The sequence below is a fragment of the Gavia stellata genome, chromosome Z (assembly GCF_030936135.1).
Source record: "Gavia stellata isolate bGavSte3 chromosome Z, bGavSte3.hap2, whole genome shotgun sequence".
NCBI lineage: Eukaryota > Metazoa > Chordata > Aves > Gaviiformes > Gaviidae > Gavia > Gavia stellata.
In genome coordinates this window covers 82,492,091-82,509,659 of record NC_082637.1, presented here as the reverse complement: position 1 = coordinate 82,509,659, position 17,569 = coordinate 82,492,091, and the positions used below count along the sequence as shown (strand labels likewise).

General features: G+C 37.2%; 1 protein-coding gene across 1 annotated transcript in view; it reads right to left on the bottom strand.

Moving 5' to 3' along the window:
• Positions 1–17,569, bottom strand: part of XRCC4 (X-ray repair cross complementing 4) — a 169,704-nt gene that overhangs the window by 55,556 nt on the left and 96,579 nt on the right. Inside the window, exon 6 of the mRNA XM_059833899.1 lies at positions 9,477–9,621. Coding sequence (XP_059689882.1) covers positions 9,477–9,621 — 145 coding nt within the window. The remainder of the gene's footprint in view (positions 1–9,476; positions 9,622–17,569) is intronic.

Sequence of the window (17,569 nt, the reverse complement as noted above, 5' to 3'; positions counted from 1 at the left end):
ATATTACATACAGGAGGTCTAGCAGGTCACCTAAGTCTGATACAATGTTTTTTACTGCCTGGATGTAGGTCTTCACAGTCAACAGTAATCAGTGAAATTAAGCAGTGAAAACAAATAAGCAATCTAGACACAGCCTTCACTGTTTGAGGAGCAAAGTCACTATTGGAAAAAATAAGTTCCATAGATTTAGTTCTGTGGTTTTTATAGAGGACTAATCACTTATTTTAGCATAAAGAAATTGAAAATTGTTGCTAATTCTAAATGGTAGCTTTTTAGCCCTGCTTTGCTGAGGTGGGATATTTTAGCAGAAGCAGAGGGAGGAAGAAGGGGTGATTAACTGGTAAGAAGTTAAGTACATAAAAAAGACAAATACAAATAAAAATATTAATAGCTTCATGCAGTGAATCTGACACTTGAAAAGTGCACTGAACTGAGCAAAAGCTGAGCAATCACTTCCATCGAGCAGAAGCATTTGCAAGTGTTTGTGAAATCATTTCCCATATCCTGACTTCTAGTGTAGTGTTCTGTATGGGATTTTCTCCAGAATGTTTCCTGGAGTGCATAATGAGTTAAGGGATTACTGGTCTTCACAGACCGTTGTGCTATATGGAATTCTCTAATTTAATCCAGTAAAGAAGACATATTTCATGATCAGTCTAACGAACAATAAAAACAGATATTTGAGGCAGCTTTATCTCATTAATATAGCCAAGTTTTCACATCATTCTCTTCCGCGCTGTCTATCTTTGACATCAGGACTGAGCTGGCAAAGCATGGTTACTTAGGCTTTCCATCAGTCTAGCTGTAATCTCCTGCCAACGTGTATAATCAAAATCTTAGGCATCTACATTATCCGCTTCTTCCTATTAAAAGTAATGTGAAAATAATTCTTCCTGAAGAGCTGTTTTAGGAAATGGAGGTTTAATCGACACCATCATCAAGAGCACTTTACACAGTGTTCATGAAAAGAGCGCAAATATGCTGCCGTACACTAATCACAAGGATGTACAAGGAATTTTAAATATTGCCTTCTTTGTTGTTTTCTTATTTCCCACCCTTCCCCCTAAAAGACTGAAAATACTGTAGTTTGGTCTACGTCAAAACCCAACAAATATTCCAGCGCTGCTGGTTAGCTCAACCACACATAATCCTTCCTCCTTCTTACTGTAATTTACACCTGAGGAGCAATTCTTTTGCCTCCCACATTAAAATACCCCAGCCAGGATTACAGTATTTAACAAAACCAATCCATAGTGTGATAAATTAACTATACCAACTCACAACCTACCTAAGAGAGGCTTAAAATGCAACATTTAGTTCAAACATCATCCCAATATAAAAACTTTGTTAGAAAGGCCAGGGGAAAAAAACACCAAAAATTTACCACAAGGGTAATGGAAGAAGATATTGTTTCAATTTTTTGAGCTATCCTCTTAAAATCTCACAGCTACCAGTTTCACTGAAATACATTATAGATTAATCATTTGAGGCATATATCTCACCAGATTTGTCACAGCAATAAAATCCTGCTCTAAAGAACATGCCCTGGGAAAACACAGGGTAGAGTCCTGTCAGTCTTACTGAGTAATAACTTCTCCATCAGCAGTCAATTATTAGGCTATTACTAGTGACAAAAATTGGTGAGATGTGTTACAAACTAGAGAGCTGAGTGACTTTGCTCAAGAGAAATTGCAGCCTTGGAGGTCAGCAGATAATGTTCATTTTTCCCTGCCCCGGGCTTTCAGCCTTCATATTTTCCCATCTTTCCCTAGGGAGTCGGGGAAATGGTGAATGCGGATACCAATTCCTTGCACTTCCCATGGAAATAAATCATCCCTTCCCTCATGGATGGAGGAAGCCTAATTAGCTACCGCTCAGTTAAAACAAAGACGCCCGCTGCACAGAAAGTCAGGGTGCCACCAAGAGAAAAGCAACTGCTCTGTCTTGCATTTATTTCTGCCTTATTCATTCCAGTTGAATATGGAATAACTCTAGATTTTTTGCAACTTGTTTTTTGCAGATATAGTTATGCATTGTAATCAAAGGCTTCTATCCTTTTTTCCTCTGATGACGCCCCATTTTTGTACGGCCATAAGTCACATAACACAGGTATTAAACACAGCTCTTCTCTCTACTCCAACCTTATGCAACCTTAAATATTTGCAGAAGATGAGTATCACTTATCAAAGCTCTCATCAGGCCACACAAAATTACAGTCCATATTTTAATATTTGCACAGGTGAGTCAAAACAGTCTGTCTGGTATGACCGGTGACTGACTGCTGCTGCCAATGTCATGGTAAAAAGGGAAAGAAAGAAACCATGCAAAGTGTAAGAAAATGCTGAGTATGAACGAAACATAAAAAGGACTTGATTCAACTATTTAAAAAATTTTTGGTTTGATTCTCACATTAGAGTGTCAAACGAACCTGACTGTCTGCTTCTAAGAGATTTCTTAATCTGTTTACATTCCAGCCTGAATGAGTTAATTATAAAAAACTTTCTAAATATTGCATTCCATAAATTTATTATAGCAGGAATGAGCTTTTCACTCCTGTACACAGACACTACATTGACTCACTGAGACACCAGTGATCACAGTGCTTTGTCACACCATGCAAGGCTCTGCAAGTTCTCTGCAATTGTATTAAATAAATACACTTAATGAATAAAAAAGGGACATATCAAATATATCTTTTTTTAAAAGGGGGCAACTGTGGTGTAAACTTTATATCCCCTCTGGACCATGGAAGGTTATGGTATCATTGTCACTGGACTCCACATTTCACTTGGTTAAACTTTTACGAGAAAGAATTACTCGTTGTGTGAGACAGTAATACTGACATCTATGTGTAACCCTCTCAGAATGCCACATTCCAGGACAAATATATGGTTTTGCTACCCGACGCACTGGTGGTGGCAAACCACATTTTAAATAAACCTTGCATTAGGACTTTAAAAATGTGAACCGCAAGCAATAAATTAAACAAATGCAGAGAGATGATCCCTGGGGAAATCCTGGCACACCACAGGCTCTGAGTGCTTCTAAAGGGGTGGAAGGTCATCAAAAGAAAGACAAGTCCACCTTATTACAGTATTGGAATATAACACTAAGAGCTTTCTTTTCAAATAAATGATATATACCTATGAAGACTGTAAAAACCTTTTGAAGGTAGGAGAAAGAGATTAGAGTATGAAAATAAAAACCCCCACATTTACCATGAACAAGCAAAAAAATATGCAGCTGATTCTACCCACAATTACACACGCGACTAACTTCAATCAGACCCTTAAGTCAAGAGCAAACACTGAGCATGAGGACTGTAATAATAGTATTTAAAGTAAAAATTACATTCTCTCTTTGGCCTTTTCTGATGGAGCTGGTGATGGCAATGCAAGTGGCACAAAACACCTCCTGGCAACCCCTGGCACTTCCAAATACCCAGTTAGCAATCTGAGTATGTTTTTTTACTTCATGTGGATGTTTCTGAGGACTTCTAGATATATGTCGAACACTTTGAGCTCTCTGAAAAAGCAGCATTCATATGTAAAAAAGAAAGATTTAAATTACTGGTGGCAAATAGCCTATCAAATTCAGTGGGGCGATATGACTGCATCTCAACATTTCAGCAAAACCAAACATACTGAAGTTAAGTGAAGGCATCTCTTTCCTTCAATTTAAATGATTCTGACAGTCACTCAGTTTTATCCATAAAGCAAGAAGTACCAAGCCAGCAAAAGTCAAATTTCAATTCTAAGGAAAAAAAAAACCAAGACAGTAACAGCTACATCAAATGTACAAAAGCAGACTTCTACATATGAGACTGAAATTTATGACATGCAGAATAACTAATAATTGAGAGTCACAGCGCTATGTATAAACACATATTTCTTTATAGAAAAGGCAAGCAAATAATACCCGTTATTTCTCAGTCAATTGAATTAAAAGTATTTCTTAACACTTGCTTCTCAGAATTATGAAGCATTTTCTCTGCAATAACATTTTTTGCTTGTCTCTACTCTTATTCTCAGGAGAATCCAGTGTATTTGCATCCATAATAATGTCTTTCCTGTATTTAAGATGCTTTCCCCCAAACCACTTCTGTAATTGTACATATCCTCAACAGTATGTACGCATTCAATGGCAAAGAAATTATAAACACTATACAGCAGCCAGAATGGATTACAATTTGAAACATACAGAATAACTTGAAAGAAATTTTGAGTCTTATCCAGTAAAGCCTTCCTCCTAGGAAACCCATATCTGAATGAGGACCATAAAACTAGATCCTTTATTAGTAAGAAATAACAGACAGAAAAAAAGGTTCTGCTTTTCTTACCTCTTTAAATAAAAACAGTTCTGATAAACCAAAGCAGAAAGATAGATTTTTTTACTTGTGGAAACAAACTAATAGTTGTAAGCTGTACTAGAAAAGGAAGCTTTTTCCTGATTTACTTTTGTTTTAGTTACAGAGACTCCAGCACTGGTTGGGTTCCACTGTACTCTGTGACTACAGATTATACACGGTACACAAAGTATTCTGTATTCAATGACTATGCATAATTTATAAAATATTATAAAAAAATTTGTCATCTTCAGTAGGTACCACCTTCTCTCGAATAGGTTCCAATACTTTTAAAGTGAAATTATTATAGAAACACCCAATTATTTATAGGATTCAGGCTGACAGGCCATACACTTAAGCCTCTATATTGAATGCATATTCTACATAGCTAATAGTGTTATTCATATGCAGTCCCCTGAGAGATTTGAGTAATGCATCAATAAGCATAATTTCTAACTGTGTATTGGGATTGCTCTTATTAATTTTTCTCCTCCAAGTATGAAATGCAAATTGTGAAAAGTAGAATTTGCATCTTAACTTGACTTACATATTATCTCTGCTTTGCACCTTAGGAAATTGCCAGATATTAAGTTACAGTTAAGCTTCACCAATACCATCACAGTTTACTTGAATCAGAGTAATTTCATTTTACTTCCTGACTCAATCATGTTTTGACCTGTAAGAACCATCCTTTGTCACATTTTAAAAATGTGTAAATTGCGAGCCACAGTTTGACTGTTATCAACTATAAGTAACATCTGTCTGCCTAAAGAAGCACTTCCTTTCATTGGATATCTCAGATTTGAAAAACAACCTGCTAGAGAGCTGGATAAACCTTAATCTTGGCAGTTCACTGACCAACTAATTATTCTGAATTTCTACTTTATTCTAAATAACATCTTTATCTCAGCAAATAATTAAACAATTCATTTAGCAAACCTTGTTCTACAAATCCTAGTTCAGTTCTTTGCTGATCTCATGTCTATACTACTTTCACTAAGCTTAGTATTACCCAAAGCACATTTCCAAGTTTCATTAAAAATGTTGATTTAGTCCTAGAATAAATTGTCACAGTAATACAAATGTCTATATAGATAAATACAATTCAAATCCTTTTCCTGCCACTGCACCCATACACAAAGCATGAGAAAGGCAGTACTCCTTTTGCTCTAATTTCTACGTTAAACAGATTTTTATTTGCATTCTTCTCAGTATTCTTGGTCATATCTAAGAATATATTTTCATTCCAAAGGACTAGAGAAGTGCTACATAACTAGCTTCAACATCCATAAATCTAAAATATTTGTGAAAATAGAATCCTTTCATTTTTCATGACTCAGTATTTACTTTAGATGCTCTTAACTTTAAGCATACTTTAAAATCTTAGGAGAAATATATAGAAGTTAAGATATAATTCCTATTAAGTGATAACAATGACTGTGTTGAAAAACACTGTATTTTCAAAAACCAACCTGAAAGCCAAAAAGAAAAGAAAAACTTGGAAGCTCTCCTTCAGTAAAGTGGTATTTTTTCTTCTGATTTAGGATCTTGTATCAGTCGACTTACGATTCATCAATATAAAGACAGCATTATGCTCTTGATGTTTGGTTTGTAACTGCCCTTTCATTGCCTGGCAAACACGAAACAAGCACTAATGATGTCACCAAAACTTGCAAATGGAGTATGATTCTAAATAAGCTTTGGTTTGTTAAAGCAAGAACTGTGGGATACAATTTTATGTGATAGCACCTTAAAATATTTACATTACGAACAAAGAATCAAATCTTTCTGCAGGTCTGTTCAAGAGAGCTCAGAAATAAGGGTTCATTTGTCCATTTGCAAATGTGATCACAATCTGTCATTTGATCCTCCTGCCAAGCAGAAAAGCATGACATGCTTTCAAGGGCTGTACATCTTCCATATTTGTGATGAAGCATTTCCGAAGGTGAAGGAATTTAGAGGTTAACTTCCTCCCCACCTCCCCAGCAGGCTGGGGTGGTTTGCTGGGATTGGTAATTTTTTGCTAAGTGACTGGAAAACATTTTGGGCAGGATCCCAATGTACCATCAGCTTAAGATAAAGCCTTGTGCACTGTGTAGGATCTAGCCTTCCGTCCGTACAAATTACTGAAGAGGCTTCATAAAAAGATACATCCATATTTGTGAACTGGATTTTGATACTAATTCTACATCTCCCTGCTTTTGACAGGCTGAGGAGAAGTGAAAACAATTAGCCAACCAAATTGACTGAAAGCCTGATTAGCAGCTGACAAAAGACTTAAGATAAAGTTCAAAACCCAAGAACTAAGCAGGGACACTGAGAAAAATAATCAGTAAAATGGAAATTATTACAGTTCGGCTTTTGTAATGTTCCAGGTAAATGAGGAGATCTAATATCTTCTATCTAATCAAAGAATTAGCACTGCCACTGTATTTTTAACTACAGAAAGGATTAAAAAACATACTCCAGCATTGAGCAATATCACATTTGATTTCTGAAGTCACCACAGGATCATAGAGAAACATGGATCTTTCATTGTCAGATACACCTTCACAATACTGGAAGGCACGTCACACGCCAAGCAATGTTGTGACCTGTAGTGCAAAGCTGTTATTTACAATACAATTCATACATACTTAATGCAAAAAGAAAAATAGAGATAGAGACTGATAGAATGTTTGTTCCATATGGTAGGCCTTAAAATATGACTTATTATGTTACAGCCAAGAAGAGCTGCTCTTCAGATTCAGCTCTGACTTGATTCTGTAAGCATATTAGAAATGCTTTGCACAGTATGAAAAACATAATGTTGCTCTGTTTTTTTTTAAAATTTGCCTTACTTAAAGGAAGTAAAACAAAAACATCAATACCCTCTTAGTCCTTCCCCTACACATAGGACTCAGGTATTCATACACTGAGGATTACTCAACCCAAGGCCTCTTTATTCTCCTTTGTAATTATTTGCCTCTGTAGGTTTTACTTCCACAATAAATATTAAAAAGAGTGAAATTGTATTTCAAACAAACACAGCCAGACTCTCAAAATCAAACTGACTGCATACAATGGGGAAAGGGCATTGTTCATCGTAATATACTAGACTCTAAAAGAACAGAAGAGCAGAATTCGACATTTTTCTAGACGATTCTAAAAAAAAAAATTTTTTTTTACTAGTAAAAGAGGATTGCAAGTTTAAACATTCCTAGCTGGCATCAAGCCACAACCTTCTATGTCAGAATAAGATAATTCTCTTGCTGATTTAAAGAGAAATCTTTGCTAATCATGGGAAATGTCTTTGTAGTCTACTTGTGTCCGTGTCTGTTTAAACAGTTTATTATCCATTGTATACTACAGATGAAAAGGGAATTTTCGACTCTAACTTATCATAGATCTTAAAACAAAGTTCAGTTTTTGAAGAAAATACCAACAATATTGGAGCTCCAATGTAATTCTATGCATACCTAAACACCTACCAGATCATGTGAAAATATTTCCAAAAGTTGAGAGTGACATAAGAAAAAAAAAAAGACTTTTATTAAGTGTTATAAATTCTGACACCCTTGTGTTTAAGAGTGAATTCTTTTTTCTCCCCACTAATTTTATTTTCAAAAGAAATCTATCCTGGTCTATTAAAAATGGTATTGTAAATTAATTTCCACTGAAATTACGAAGACAGGACCCGGCACTTGGCCTTGTTGAACCTCATACAGTTGGCCTCAGCCCATCGATCCAGCCTGTCCAGATCCCTCTGCAGAGCCTTCCGACCCTCCAGCAGATCAACACTCCCTCCCAACTTGGTGTCGTCTGCAAACTTGCTGAGGGAGCACTCTATCCCCTCATCCAGATCATCAATAAATATATTAAACAAGACCGGTCCCAAAACTGAGCCCTGGGGGACTCCGCTTGTGACCGGCCGCCAACTGGATTTCACTCCATTCACCACAACTCTCTGGGCTCGGCCATCCAACCAGTTTTTTACCCAGCGAAGAGTGCGGCTGTCCAAGCCATGAGCAGCCAGTTTCTCCAGGAGAATGCTGTGGGAAACGGTGTCAAAGGCTTTACTGAAGTCCAGGTAGACAACATCAACAGCCTTTCCCTCCTCCACTAGACGGGTCACCTGGTCATAGAAGGAGATCAGGTTGGTCAAGCAGGACCTGCCTTTCATGAACCCGTGCTGGCTGGGCCTGATCCCTTGGTTATCCTGCACGTGCCCCGTGAGCGCCCTCAAGACGAACCTCTCCATAATCTTCCCCGGCACCAAGGTCAGGCTGACAGGCCTGTAGTTCCCCGGATCCTCCTTCCAGCCCTTCTTGTAGATGGGCGTCACATTGGCAATCCTCCAGTCATCCGGGACCTCCCCCGTTAACCAGGACTGTTGATAAATGATGGAGAGCGGCTTGGCAAGCTCCTCCACCAGCTCCCTCAGCACCCTTGGGTGGATCCCATCTGGCCCCACAGACTTGTAAGTGTCTGGGTGGCATAGCAGGTCGTTAACCGCTTCCTCCTGGATCATGGGGAGTTTATCTTGCTCTCCATCCTTGTCGTCCAACTCAGGGATCTGAATACCCTGAGGATGTCTGGTGTGGCTATTAAAGGCTGAAGTAAAGAAGACATTAAGTACCTCAGCCTGTTCATCATCCTTGGTGACAATGTTCCCCCCGCATCCAATAAAGGATGGAAATTCTCCTTGGCTCTCTTTTTGTTGTTAATACTGTGTGTAAACACTCATAATGCTGCAACTTTCTGTGACACAACTTAGTTGAAGCTGTCCATCTTAGTTTGACACTTGCTATAAATGCATCCTTCTTTGCCTGCAAGGTTATATGGTAACCTACAGAGCATCATTTTAGTAGGCTTCAATGTATTTCCTTAAAGTTATCCAAGTCAATTAAAGGAAAGAATGTATTAGAAGAAAAGGTGCATTAAAATCAGTAAGTCATTGGGACCGACAATTTAATCATTCACATCTATTCAAAGTTGGGTAAAATTACTGTAAATAACTACACAGAATGCAACACAAAAGTACTTGGTCTGAAATATGAAACTGCACAAGAAAACACAAAAAAACCCAAACAACAAACCCTCTGACACCTGTACACAGAAAAACATTTCAATACATTTGAAAAATGCTTACTTTTCTTTGGCTGGCAGTTCTGACTCATAAGTAGCCATCTTAGCTCCTGTCCCAGCAGGCTTTGCTGTCCTTTGTCTTCGCTTTCTTCTTGGAGCGGTATCAATGACATCTGGGCTACCCAGAAGGGAATCCCTTTGTTCTGGTCCTGCCAAAAGGAAAAAGACCAAAGTTGAAAAGAACTTGAATATGAAGTATTACAAGACAATTTTAAAATATTTTTTGTTTCTTTTTATTAAAATCTCCATACTGCTAAGATGGGCTCAGATCTGACCACAGCTGCTGTTAAAAGAAACAGATGACATATAGGGAAATTCAAAAAGACCAAATTTAAACTAGAAAGATTAGCTTCCCTCGACTTCTCTTTGTAGTCGGTGGAGAGAAAGATGGGCAGTTATCAACTGGAAATATACTGATAGTCTCCTCATTCCTCCTTGTAGACTCTACAGTAACTAGAGAGGTAGCCTATAGAGCCCAGTTTCACCTACCTGAAGTTAATCTTTGTCACCTACAGAATAATTGAGGAAGGTATGCACGTAGCACAGGGAAAGGAGCTTAGGTGTTCTGCTTACTGCATCTCTTTGTTCAGACTCTTGGTCTGAAGTATGGACAGCATTAAAAGAATTAAATAAAGAACAAAAGAGAATTAAATAATTTTCAATATTCTTTAGGATAAAACCTTGAGAGAAGCCTATTGCTGTGCTCAAGCACTGTATTTTGTAATGTACTAGACATTCTGCTGCCATGGACCTCCAGGCAATAAATCCTTACGGGTTCTGCTGAAGACTCCCTGAAGACAAAGGGCAGAAAGACTGATAGACAGCCTGATGTCCATTCAGTGAGACAAGAACTATCCATCTGCAGCAAACCCATGCATAAAAAGCAGTAACACCAGCTTACTGCTCTACCCGGGGAACAGGTGGCCCTGGTTCAGACTAAACCTCTCAAAGTGACAAAGAGTAGCTGCAGTCTGAAAGGGAAACAGGGAGAATTCCTAACACTTCACAACCCAAAACTGGATAACCCATCAAGGTTTCCACTGACAACTCTGCTGAAGGTAAGTAAAGTAGGCTCTGTCCAGGTTCATTTACCTACGATTTTAATTTCCCCCATTACTGCATAAACTACGATTTCACACCTGGTTCACATTTATATTATCATGTAAATTAATAAAAGATGCATTATCTACACTTAAAAAACAATCCCCTCTCTACTCTGACAGTTATCTACTTGAAGCTCAAATGTCAAGACAACCAGATCCTTCCTTAAGCTAAAACCCTCCCTTCCCTTGCTATTAATGCACTCAGAAGATATGTAGACATTTTTATTCCAGCTATCTCCATCCTGTAGCATGCTTTTTTTCGTATGCCTGCTTTAAAAATAAGATCTTTAATTACTTTGAATTTTCAAGATAATGATATCCAGAGCAGCACACATTTTAACTGAAATATATTAAATAATAATGTGGTGACTGAGGCTGATGCTGTTATGGTAACTTCCCTGATTATTACTTTCTGTGTGTTTTAGGAAGGTTTAATCTTCACATGGATGAAAGACACCATAATTTGAGATTTAATACCAAAGGTTTTCACAGAAAGTAAAGAATGGGTCCTATTTCTTCATTCCTTTCACAGTTGTTACCCACATCTACTGAAAATGAAAGAAGAAAATATGCATCCCACAAGTAACATTTTCACTCTTTCTCAAAAAAATGTATTTCTGACCAAGAACACTACTAAATTAAACATGTAAATAGAGGCTCCCTAGAGCCAGTGCAACCACTGCTTACAATGAAGCATATGCTTAAATATCAGAACCTCTTAGCTTTTACCAGCATGCACTCTACTACATCGCAGACTTTCAGATCTTTGTAGAGTGACAACAGGCATTAGCTCACATATTTCCACGGCACAAGCTAATTAACAAGTTTCAAGGTCCAGTACAGACAAGATACATTGCCTATAGTAAATGCTGAAAAGGGTTAAATTACAGCCTAATTCTCCACATTAAACTTTAACTAGCTATGCATACTTTTCCAGTGCTAAATGTTGAAAATATGTTCATGATTGTTAGTTACTATGTACTGGCAGCACGTTCAGGGTAGTATATCTTACATTTACTCTAATACTATTTTATATATTCCAACACCACTTCCTAAAGTCGGCACCTTCTTAATTAATACACATAAAACAGTTTACTGTCAAAAACCAAACAAACTTGAATAATTTTACAATCATAGCTCTTATCCTTCCTTGTTGCTGTTCTCCTCCCACACTCCCTGCTTTTGCCAAAAAATAGATCCAGAGGTTAGCTACACATACAAAACCTACATAATGCTGATGTTAAATAAATAATGTTTCTGTGCTTTTACTTGTGTAATATGCACCTGTGTTCATGCTCTTCATGTGCAGCATTGTTTACTGTTGACACACAAATCCTGTTTGTCGTCTACAACAGTCCCACTCATGCTTGATTGAGAAAAATGACAGAGAAATGTTTGTCTTTGCAGCATACTGCATTTGTGGTAACTTCAGGCTGGGAAAGGGTCTCAGTTTTCTACTAAACATCTCAATCTAATCTTTCCCATGAAAACAAATTTTGCTCTTTTGACCTATTAAAACCAAGCAGAATAAAAAATATTGACCTAAATGATTCAAGTAAACCTCTGCAATAAAGTTGACAGCTTCTATTGTAAGAATGTTTCTTTTAATAATAGCAAGAAGGCGGCTTCTCATCCAGACAGTCTAGAATGCAATCTTATGAATAGTAGTAGACTGCCTTATAGATAATAGTTGGTCACCGTAGGCTTGGGTTTTTTTGGTTTGCTTCTTTCTTTCTTTTAAGCCAAACTACCTCTTAGCTTAGAACTGCTAATGAAAAGATGGCATACACATTTGACTAAAAGCCAAAGAAAGCTTCAGCAAAATACTATTCATTGCTCGACACAAAATCATTTGGAAAAATGAGAGACAATCTTGAACATAAACCTAGTTTTTCATTCTGAAAATCTTTCCTGCCTAAATTTCATCACCATTTTAAGGAAGTAAACTTCCTCGACTTCTCATGCAATTGAAGTTCTTATTTTGATATTATGTAATACAATATGAATGATTGCTATACCTTTGAGAAGAATAGTACCAATTTAAATACAGACATGAGTATTGTTTGATGAAAGCCAGTTAATTAAACCACCTAGAACAACAAATGTTGATCAAGAAAAGGAAATGTTCACAATATGTTATCTATTCTGCAGGTGAGTAACTGCAAGAAACAAGATTGATAAAAGGGCAAGAAAGGGAATCATAGTTCAAGTACTAAAAGACTATTTGTGCTAAGAAGATTAAAGACCTTAAATGAAAACTCTTGATGTATGTTTCCATTGTTTGTTTTGAAGAGTGGTATTATTTGGTGAGTAGAGGGAGTTTTCAAATAAGAAAGGATATTCTAGAAAATAATTTAAACTGAAAACTAGAAATAGCTTTCACTGGTTTGGAAGAGTCATGATGAAATTAAGTCAATACAGTGTTGGGGGCCTGGAAACAGAAGATACTTTTACTCTAATACAGAAAAATGCCAGGACCCATTCTCAAGACATTTGGTACACAGCACCTTACATCCATGCAGAACAGCACTGCCTCTTCCAAGCTCTATGCTGGGAGCAGTCTCTGGCCAGACAGACTCTGCCTGGGGAATCACCTGGCTGAGCAGGTACAGAGCAAAATCTCTGCAGGGAACGTGCTAGCAATGAAAGCGGGCAGACAACTGGCAGCATCGAGGTCGGATCCCAGCATTGTTTAGTGTACTAACATAGCATCATGATCTCTGAAAACTACAGGCATTTTAAAATTAATTTCTGTAGCTTGGTTAAAGATAGGCAGTCCAGTTATATTTTAAAATAAACTTCAGCATTACTTTATTTTGATATACAGAAGTCAATTATTTAAGAAGAAATACCTTCCAATCGATCATACTCAATTTTCGGTCTGAAAAAAACCTCCACCCACCTTCATTCTCTGTATATCTTCACCTATAATGAAAATGCTACAGCTTTGACTTGTCTAATCATTAATGACAGTGTTGTACTCACTGAGAAAACAGAATCCAGGTCCTCTCAGTACAAGCTCTATTCTCAATAAAGGACTAAAACCAGTACTAAAAGCTTAGCTTTGACATAAAAAAATATACAGGGAGCAAAGCAAGCAAAAAATGAGTAGAAGCATTCCAAATTTGAGCAATCTGTTTGCCTACAATGACCTGACTTCACACAGATAGAAAACACACTCTCAATGCCTGAATTCCTGAAAGGTGTACTACAAGCAAGAAAAAAAGTAGTAGTTCATGAGATTTTACATATAGGAAACACAGTCACAGACATAACTTCACTTCTCTTCACCTTGTTAGCATATATTTAAGATGTAACAAAGAATCCCCAAACTTGAACACTTCTATTTAATTCAACATCTGGTAGAGCCGCTACACTTGCTTAGCCAAACTGTCCTGTGTAGGTCCAGATTAAAACCATGTACTCTAATAGTATTTTGCAAATGATCTACTGCTGACTTTTAATGCAATATGGGTGAAGGCAGAACCTGGACCTTGCTATTTGTATTTGAAAGACTCTATCAGTGTTCTCATTTGCTTATATTTGGTAACTAGCCTAAAGCGTACCATGTTTTTTGTTATCTTAAATGCTGATCATTTGTTTCCCTTGATAAAATATTTTTTTTTCCTCTCAATGTTTGTATTCCCCAGCATGCTAAGCTACGGTGGAATGGGATGTGTCCTTTGCAAATACAGCTCTACAGCCACAGACCCCATGGGTTAGTCCCACTGCTTATAATGCACAGGATGGATTCTAGGTCAACCAGTCACTCCAAAAAAGGAAGTACTGCAAAGGAAAACATATTTGAACACTGTACTGCTATCAGATTTATGTAATTGAATTTTCAGGACATAACTTGATAATTTTAAAATGAATCATCAATGTCAAATGGATTCAAGGAACATTCACATTTCTGGCATGTACCACCAAATAAAATGTATTTAGCATTGTAAACTTGCTTTGCTCACAACAAAGACTTCTCAGTTATTGAAAAAAAAAAAAAAGCTTTACTTATTTTTGGATTGGAATGGAACAGGAAAGATTTATAAAGGACACAGGCATTTATCCTCAAGAAAAGGACTAGCTTTTATTTAAAATTATGTCCTATCCTGGAGATTTTATCAACAGCACACAAAAGTTTGTCAATTTTAATTTCTGTTCTGAATGAAAATTTACCTGATTCCTTTTTCATCAGAGTAGTAAGGACTGATGAAAATTTCTTCAGATTTTCAAATATTAATGCTATCATAGGTCCCCTAAATTCCTCTCAGAGCCCCCTGTTAACAGAACAGAATTTCCTGGTTGAATTCTGCTTAAGTCCAGGCAGCATATGTTGCTCCATAGAACCTCCAAGTTCTGCTGTCTCTCTTTAATGAAGCGGACGATGTAACTTAAAATCAGTCCCTTGCTCAAAGATCTTGCCATTTTCTCTAGGATAGTTTCTTTGGGAAACAACCATATACAATTACTGCCTCTCCTGCTTCTGCCCTTGCACAGCATTGGTAGCAGATCAACTAGCCTGAAAGAGGACAAAGTGGTCACAAAACGATCACCTAAAGAGCACCAGGACTGCCTGCGACAGCTGCTCCCCAAGCCATGAAAGAAAAAATAAGAAAGGGAGCAGAACTCATCACTTTAATCCTTGACTATAGTGTAACTTCAGTAATTACGTGGTTTCTCAATCTCAGCCTAATTCCTAAGGGATCACCATAGCTGATAATAATTAGCATCTCTTTGACATTCTCAGCAGAGAGTTTCCTAAATGAACGGGTATGGAAATGAATGTGTCTCACTGATGTCGGCAACTCCTGCAAAGTAGGATTAAGTCATTCTTGACAGGCAATTTAGGAAGCACCCCTTCTACCTATGCCAAAGTTATCCTGTATATACACATTCTGGCCATAATCAGGCACTTTTCATAAGAAATAGATCCATTTAGATCACTCAGAGATCCAAAATTAAACATAGGTATTTACGGTTCACTCATATGCTTACATGAAAGTAACGGGAATATGTCACTATTTTAATTTTAGGAAAACAGTAAGAACCATTCTCCATTCCCTTTGTTCTGTTCTACTTTATATTTCATTCTCTGTATAAATTTGGGTTTACTATACCGTAATCCCCTGGGGCCTAAAGGCAGTTGAGACTGCAGTTCTATAAATTCTCTGTCAGCTAGTTATTAATGTTTATTTTTATAAAGAACATCTCCATGGGAAGTGTTTATGAAGACACATTTTAAAACAACTCCAGCAAAAAGTTTAGATCCAGCTATACAAAATTTATAAATTGTATCCAGTTCAGTAAGGAAGTTTACATTTCACCCTGCTAGACTGTATTACCACTGACAAAGCGTCCTATGTCTTAACATGTAAACTTTTCTATTTGCAAAGCCTATTCTTTTCCTGACATCACCCTTTTTCAAAAGCTTTTTAAATACAATTCTTTTCTTTAATTAAAAAAGCTTATCTCAAACCTGCACAGAAACTTACCAATTTATAACAAAATCTGGTTGACATATGGTTTCCTTCTCAATGCTTACTTATTGGAGACAACTCAGGTGCTCATCTGTTACCAGTTCATATTGTCTTGAAACTAGATGGCAAAAAAATCAGGGTAAATTTGACAAGCAAATAATAAGCTTGGGCAGGAAGCATGAAAAAGTCTCTTTTCATATATCAAAATATTAGAGGGGAAAAAAACCTGCGTTTTTACAAAAATCTGCAGAGACTCTGAAGGAACTCATTAATTTTAATCGTCAAAACCATGATCACAAATAGAAATCCCTCTTTTAAAAATACTTTGATATGGGATATTTCAATGAACCAGATGTACTTCATCAGATCAGTTATTAATTTTCAATAATCCATAATAATGTGTTGCTAAAAATACTTTAGTAATGCCATAATTCTAAGAAAGTCACTGGTTATAAATATTGTCAAAGGTTATGATTTATCAGTAACCCAGTGATCTTGAAAATCCTCACAGTATACAGCTGTATACTATATATTTGTAGTGTCTCCAGCCCTAAAAATTAGTATCTGCCTTACCATACAAACAGATAGAAGCTCCATTATGAAGTGGTGAAAGCTAAGAGATTGCAATTTTGATATGTGAAACCTACTAACAATAAAGTTGCTTCCCCTGCTTTATTTTTTATGGGTGCTTGACAGAAACAACAGCAACATTGGCAACTCAAATGCTGTGGTTGTTTTTGACTAGCCAAAGACTGTTTGGTGATGAGTTAGGCTGCTCAGCAACAGCATGCTCCAGCTTTCCAACGATCCACTGAAAGTCCAGATTTATTACATGCAGTTTTAAAAACCCTCTTCCATCTCTGACCCTCAAATCTTTTTGAAACTCTGTATTAATGCTGCTCAATGAAGCTAATTTTTGTGTACCATGGTTGGATGCGCCATCATCTAGCACACCAGCACATCCGAGTTCAAGCTAGAGCATTTAAAGAGTCGTCGTCTGAAAAGGTTTAGATGAGCTCACTGTCCCGGGTGTGACTGTTTGCTGGAGTCATTCTCTGGACTCCCCTGATGTCCTATTTGGATCATCTGTACCACCCAGGGTGGAGGTAGGAGGCTTCTGAACAGCATCCCCAGGAGACATTAAACAGCATGCAGGTCAAGTAAAAAAATCAACAAAACAGACAGATGGAAGAATTAAAAATATGAAGCTAAGAAAAGCTTTGGAAAAAATTTCTGGGCTGTGATCTTTCTTTTCAATGTGAGGTAGTGGAGCCTAAAGTCATTTCTCACCAGGCATGTAGAACATACACCTCATGCCTGGAATTCCAACTGGCATCGTTCTTTCTCTAGTAAATTTTTCTGGTGTCTACAACTTATCTCACTAAGCCCACCCAGCTGATCCAGGCCCTGGCACTGGTGGGCTTCCAAGTACCACCTCTAAGGTCACCCTATATGTCAGTCAATACTTATTATTATGCCTAACTCCTGGCTGTGTGGATGCGGAGCCTGACAATTGA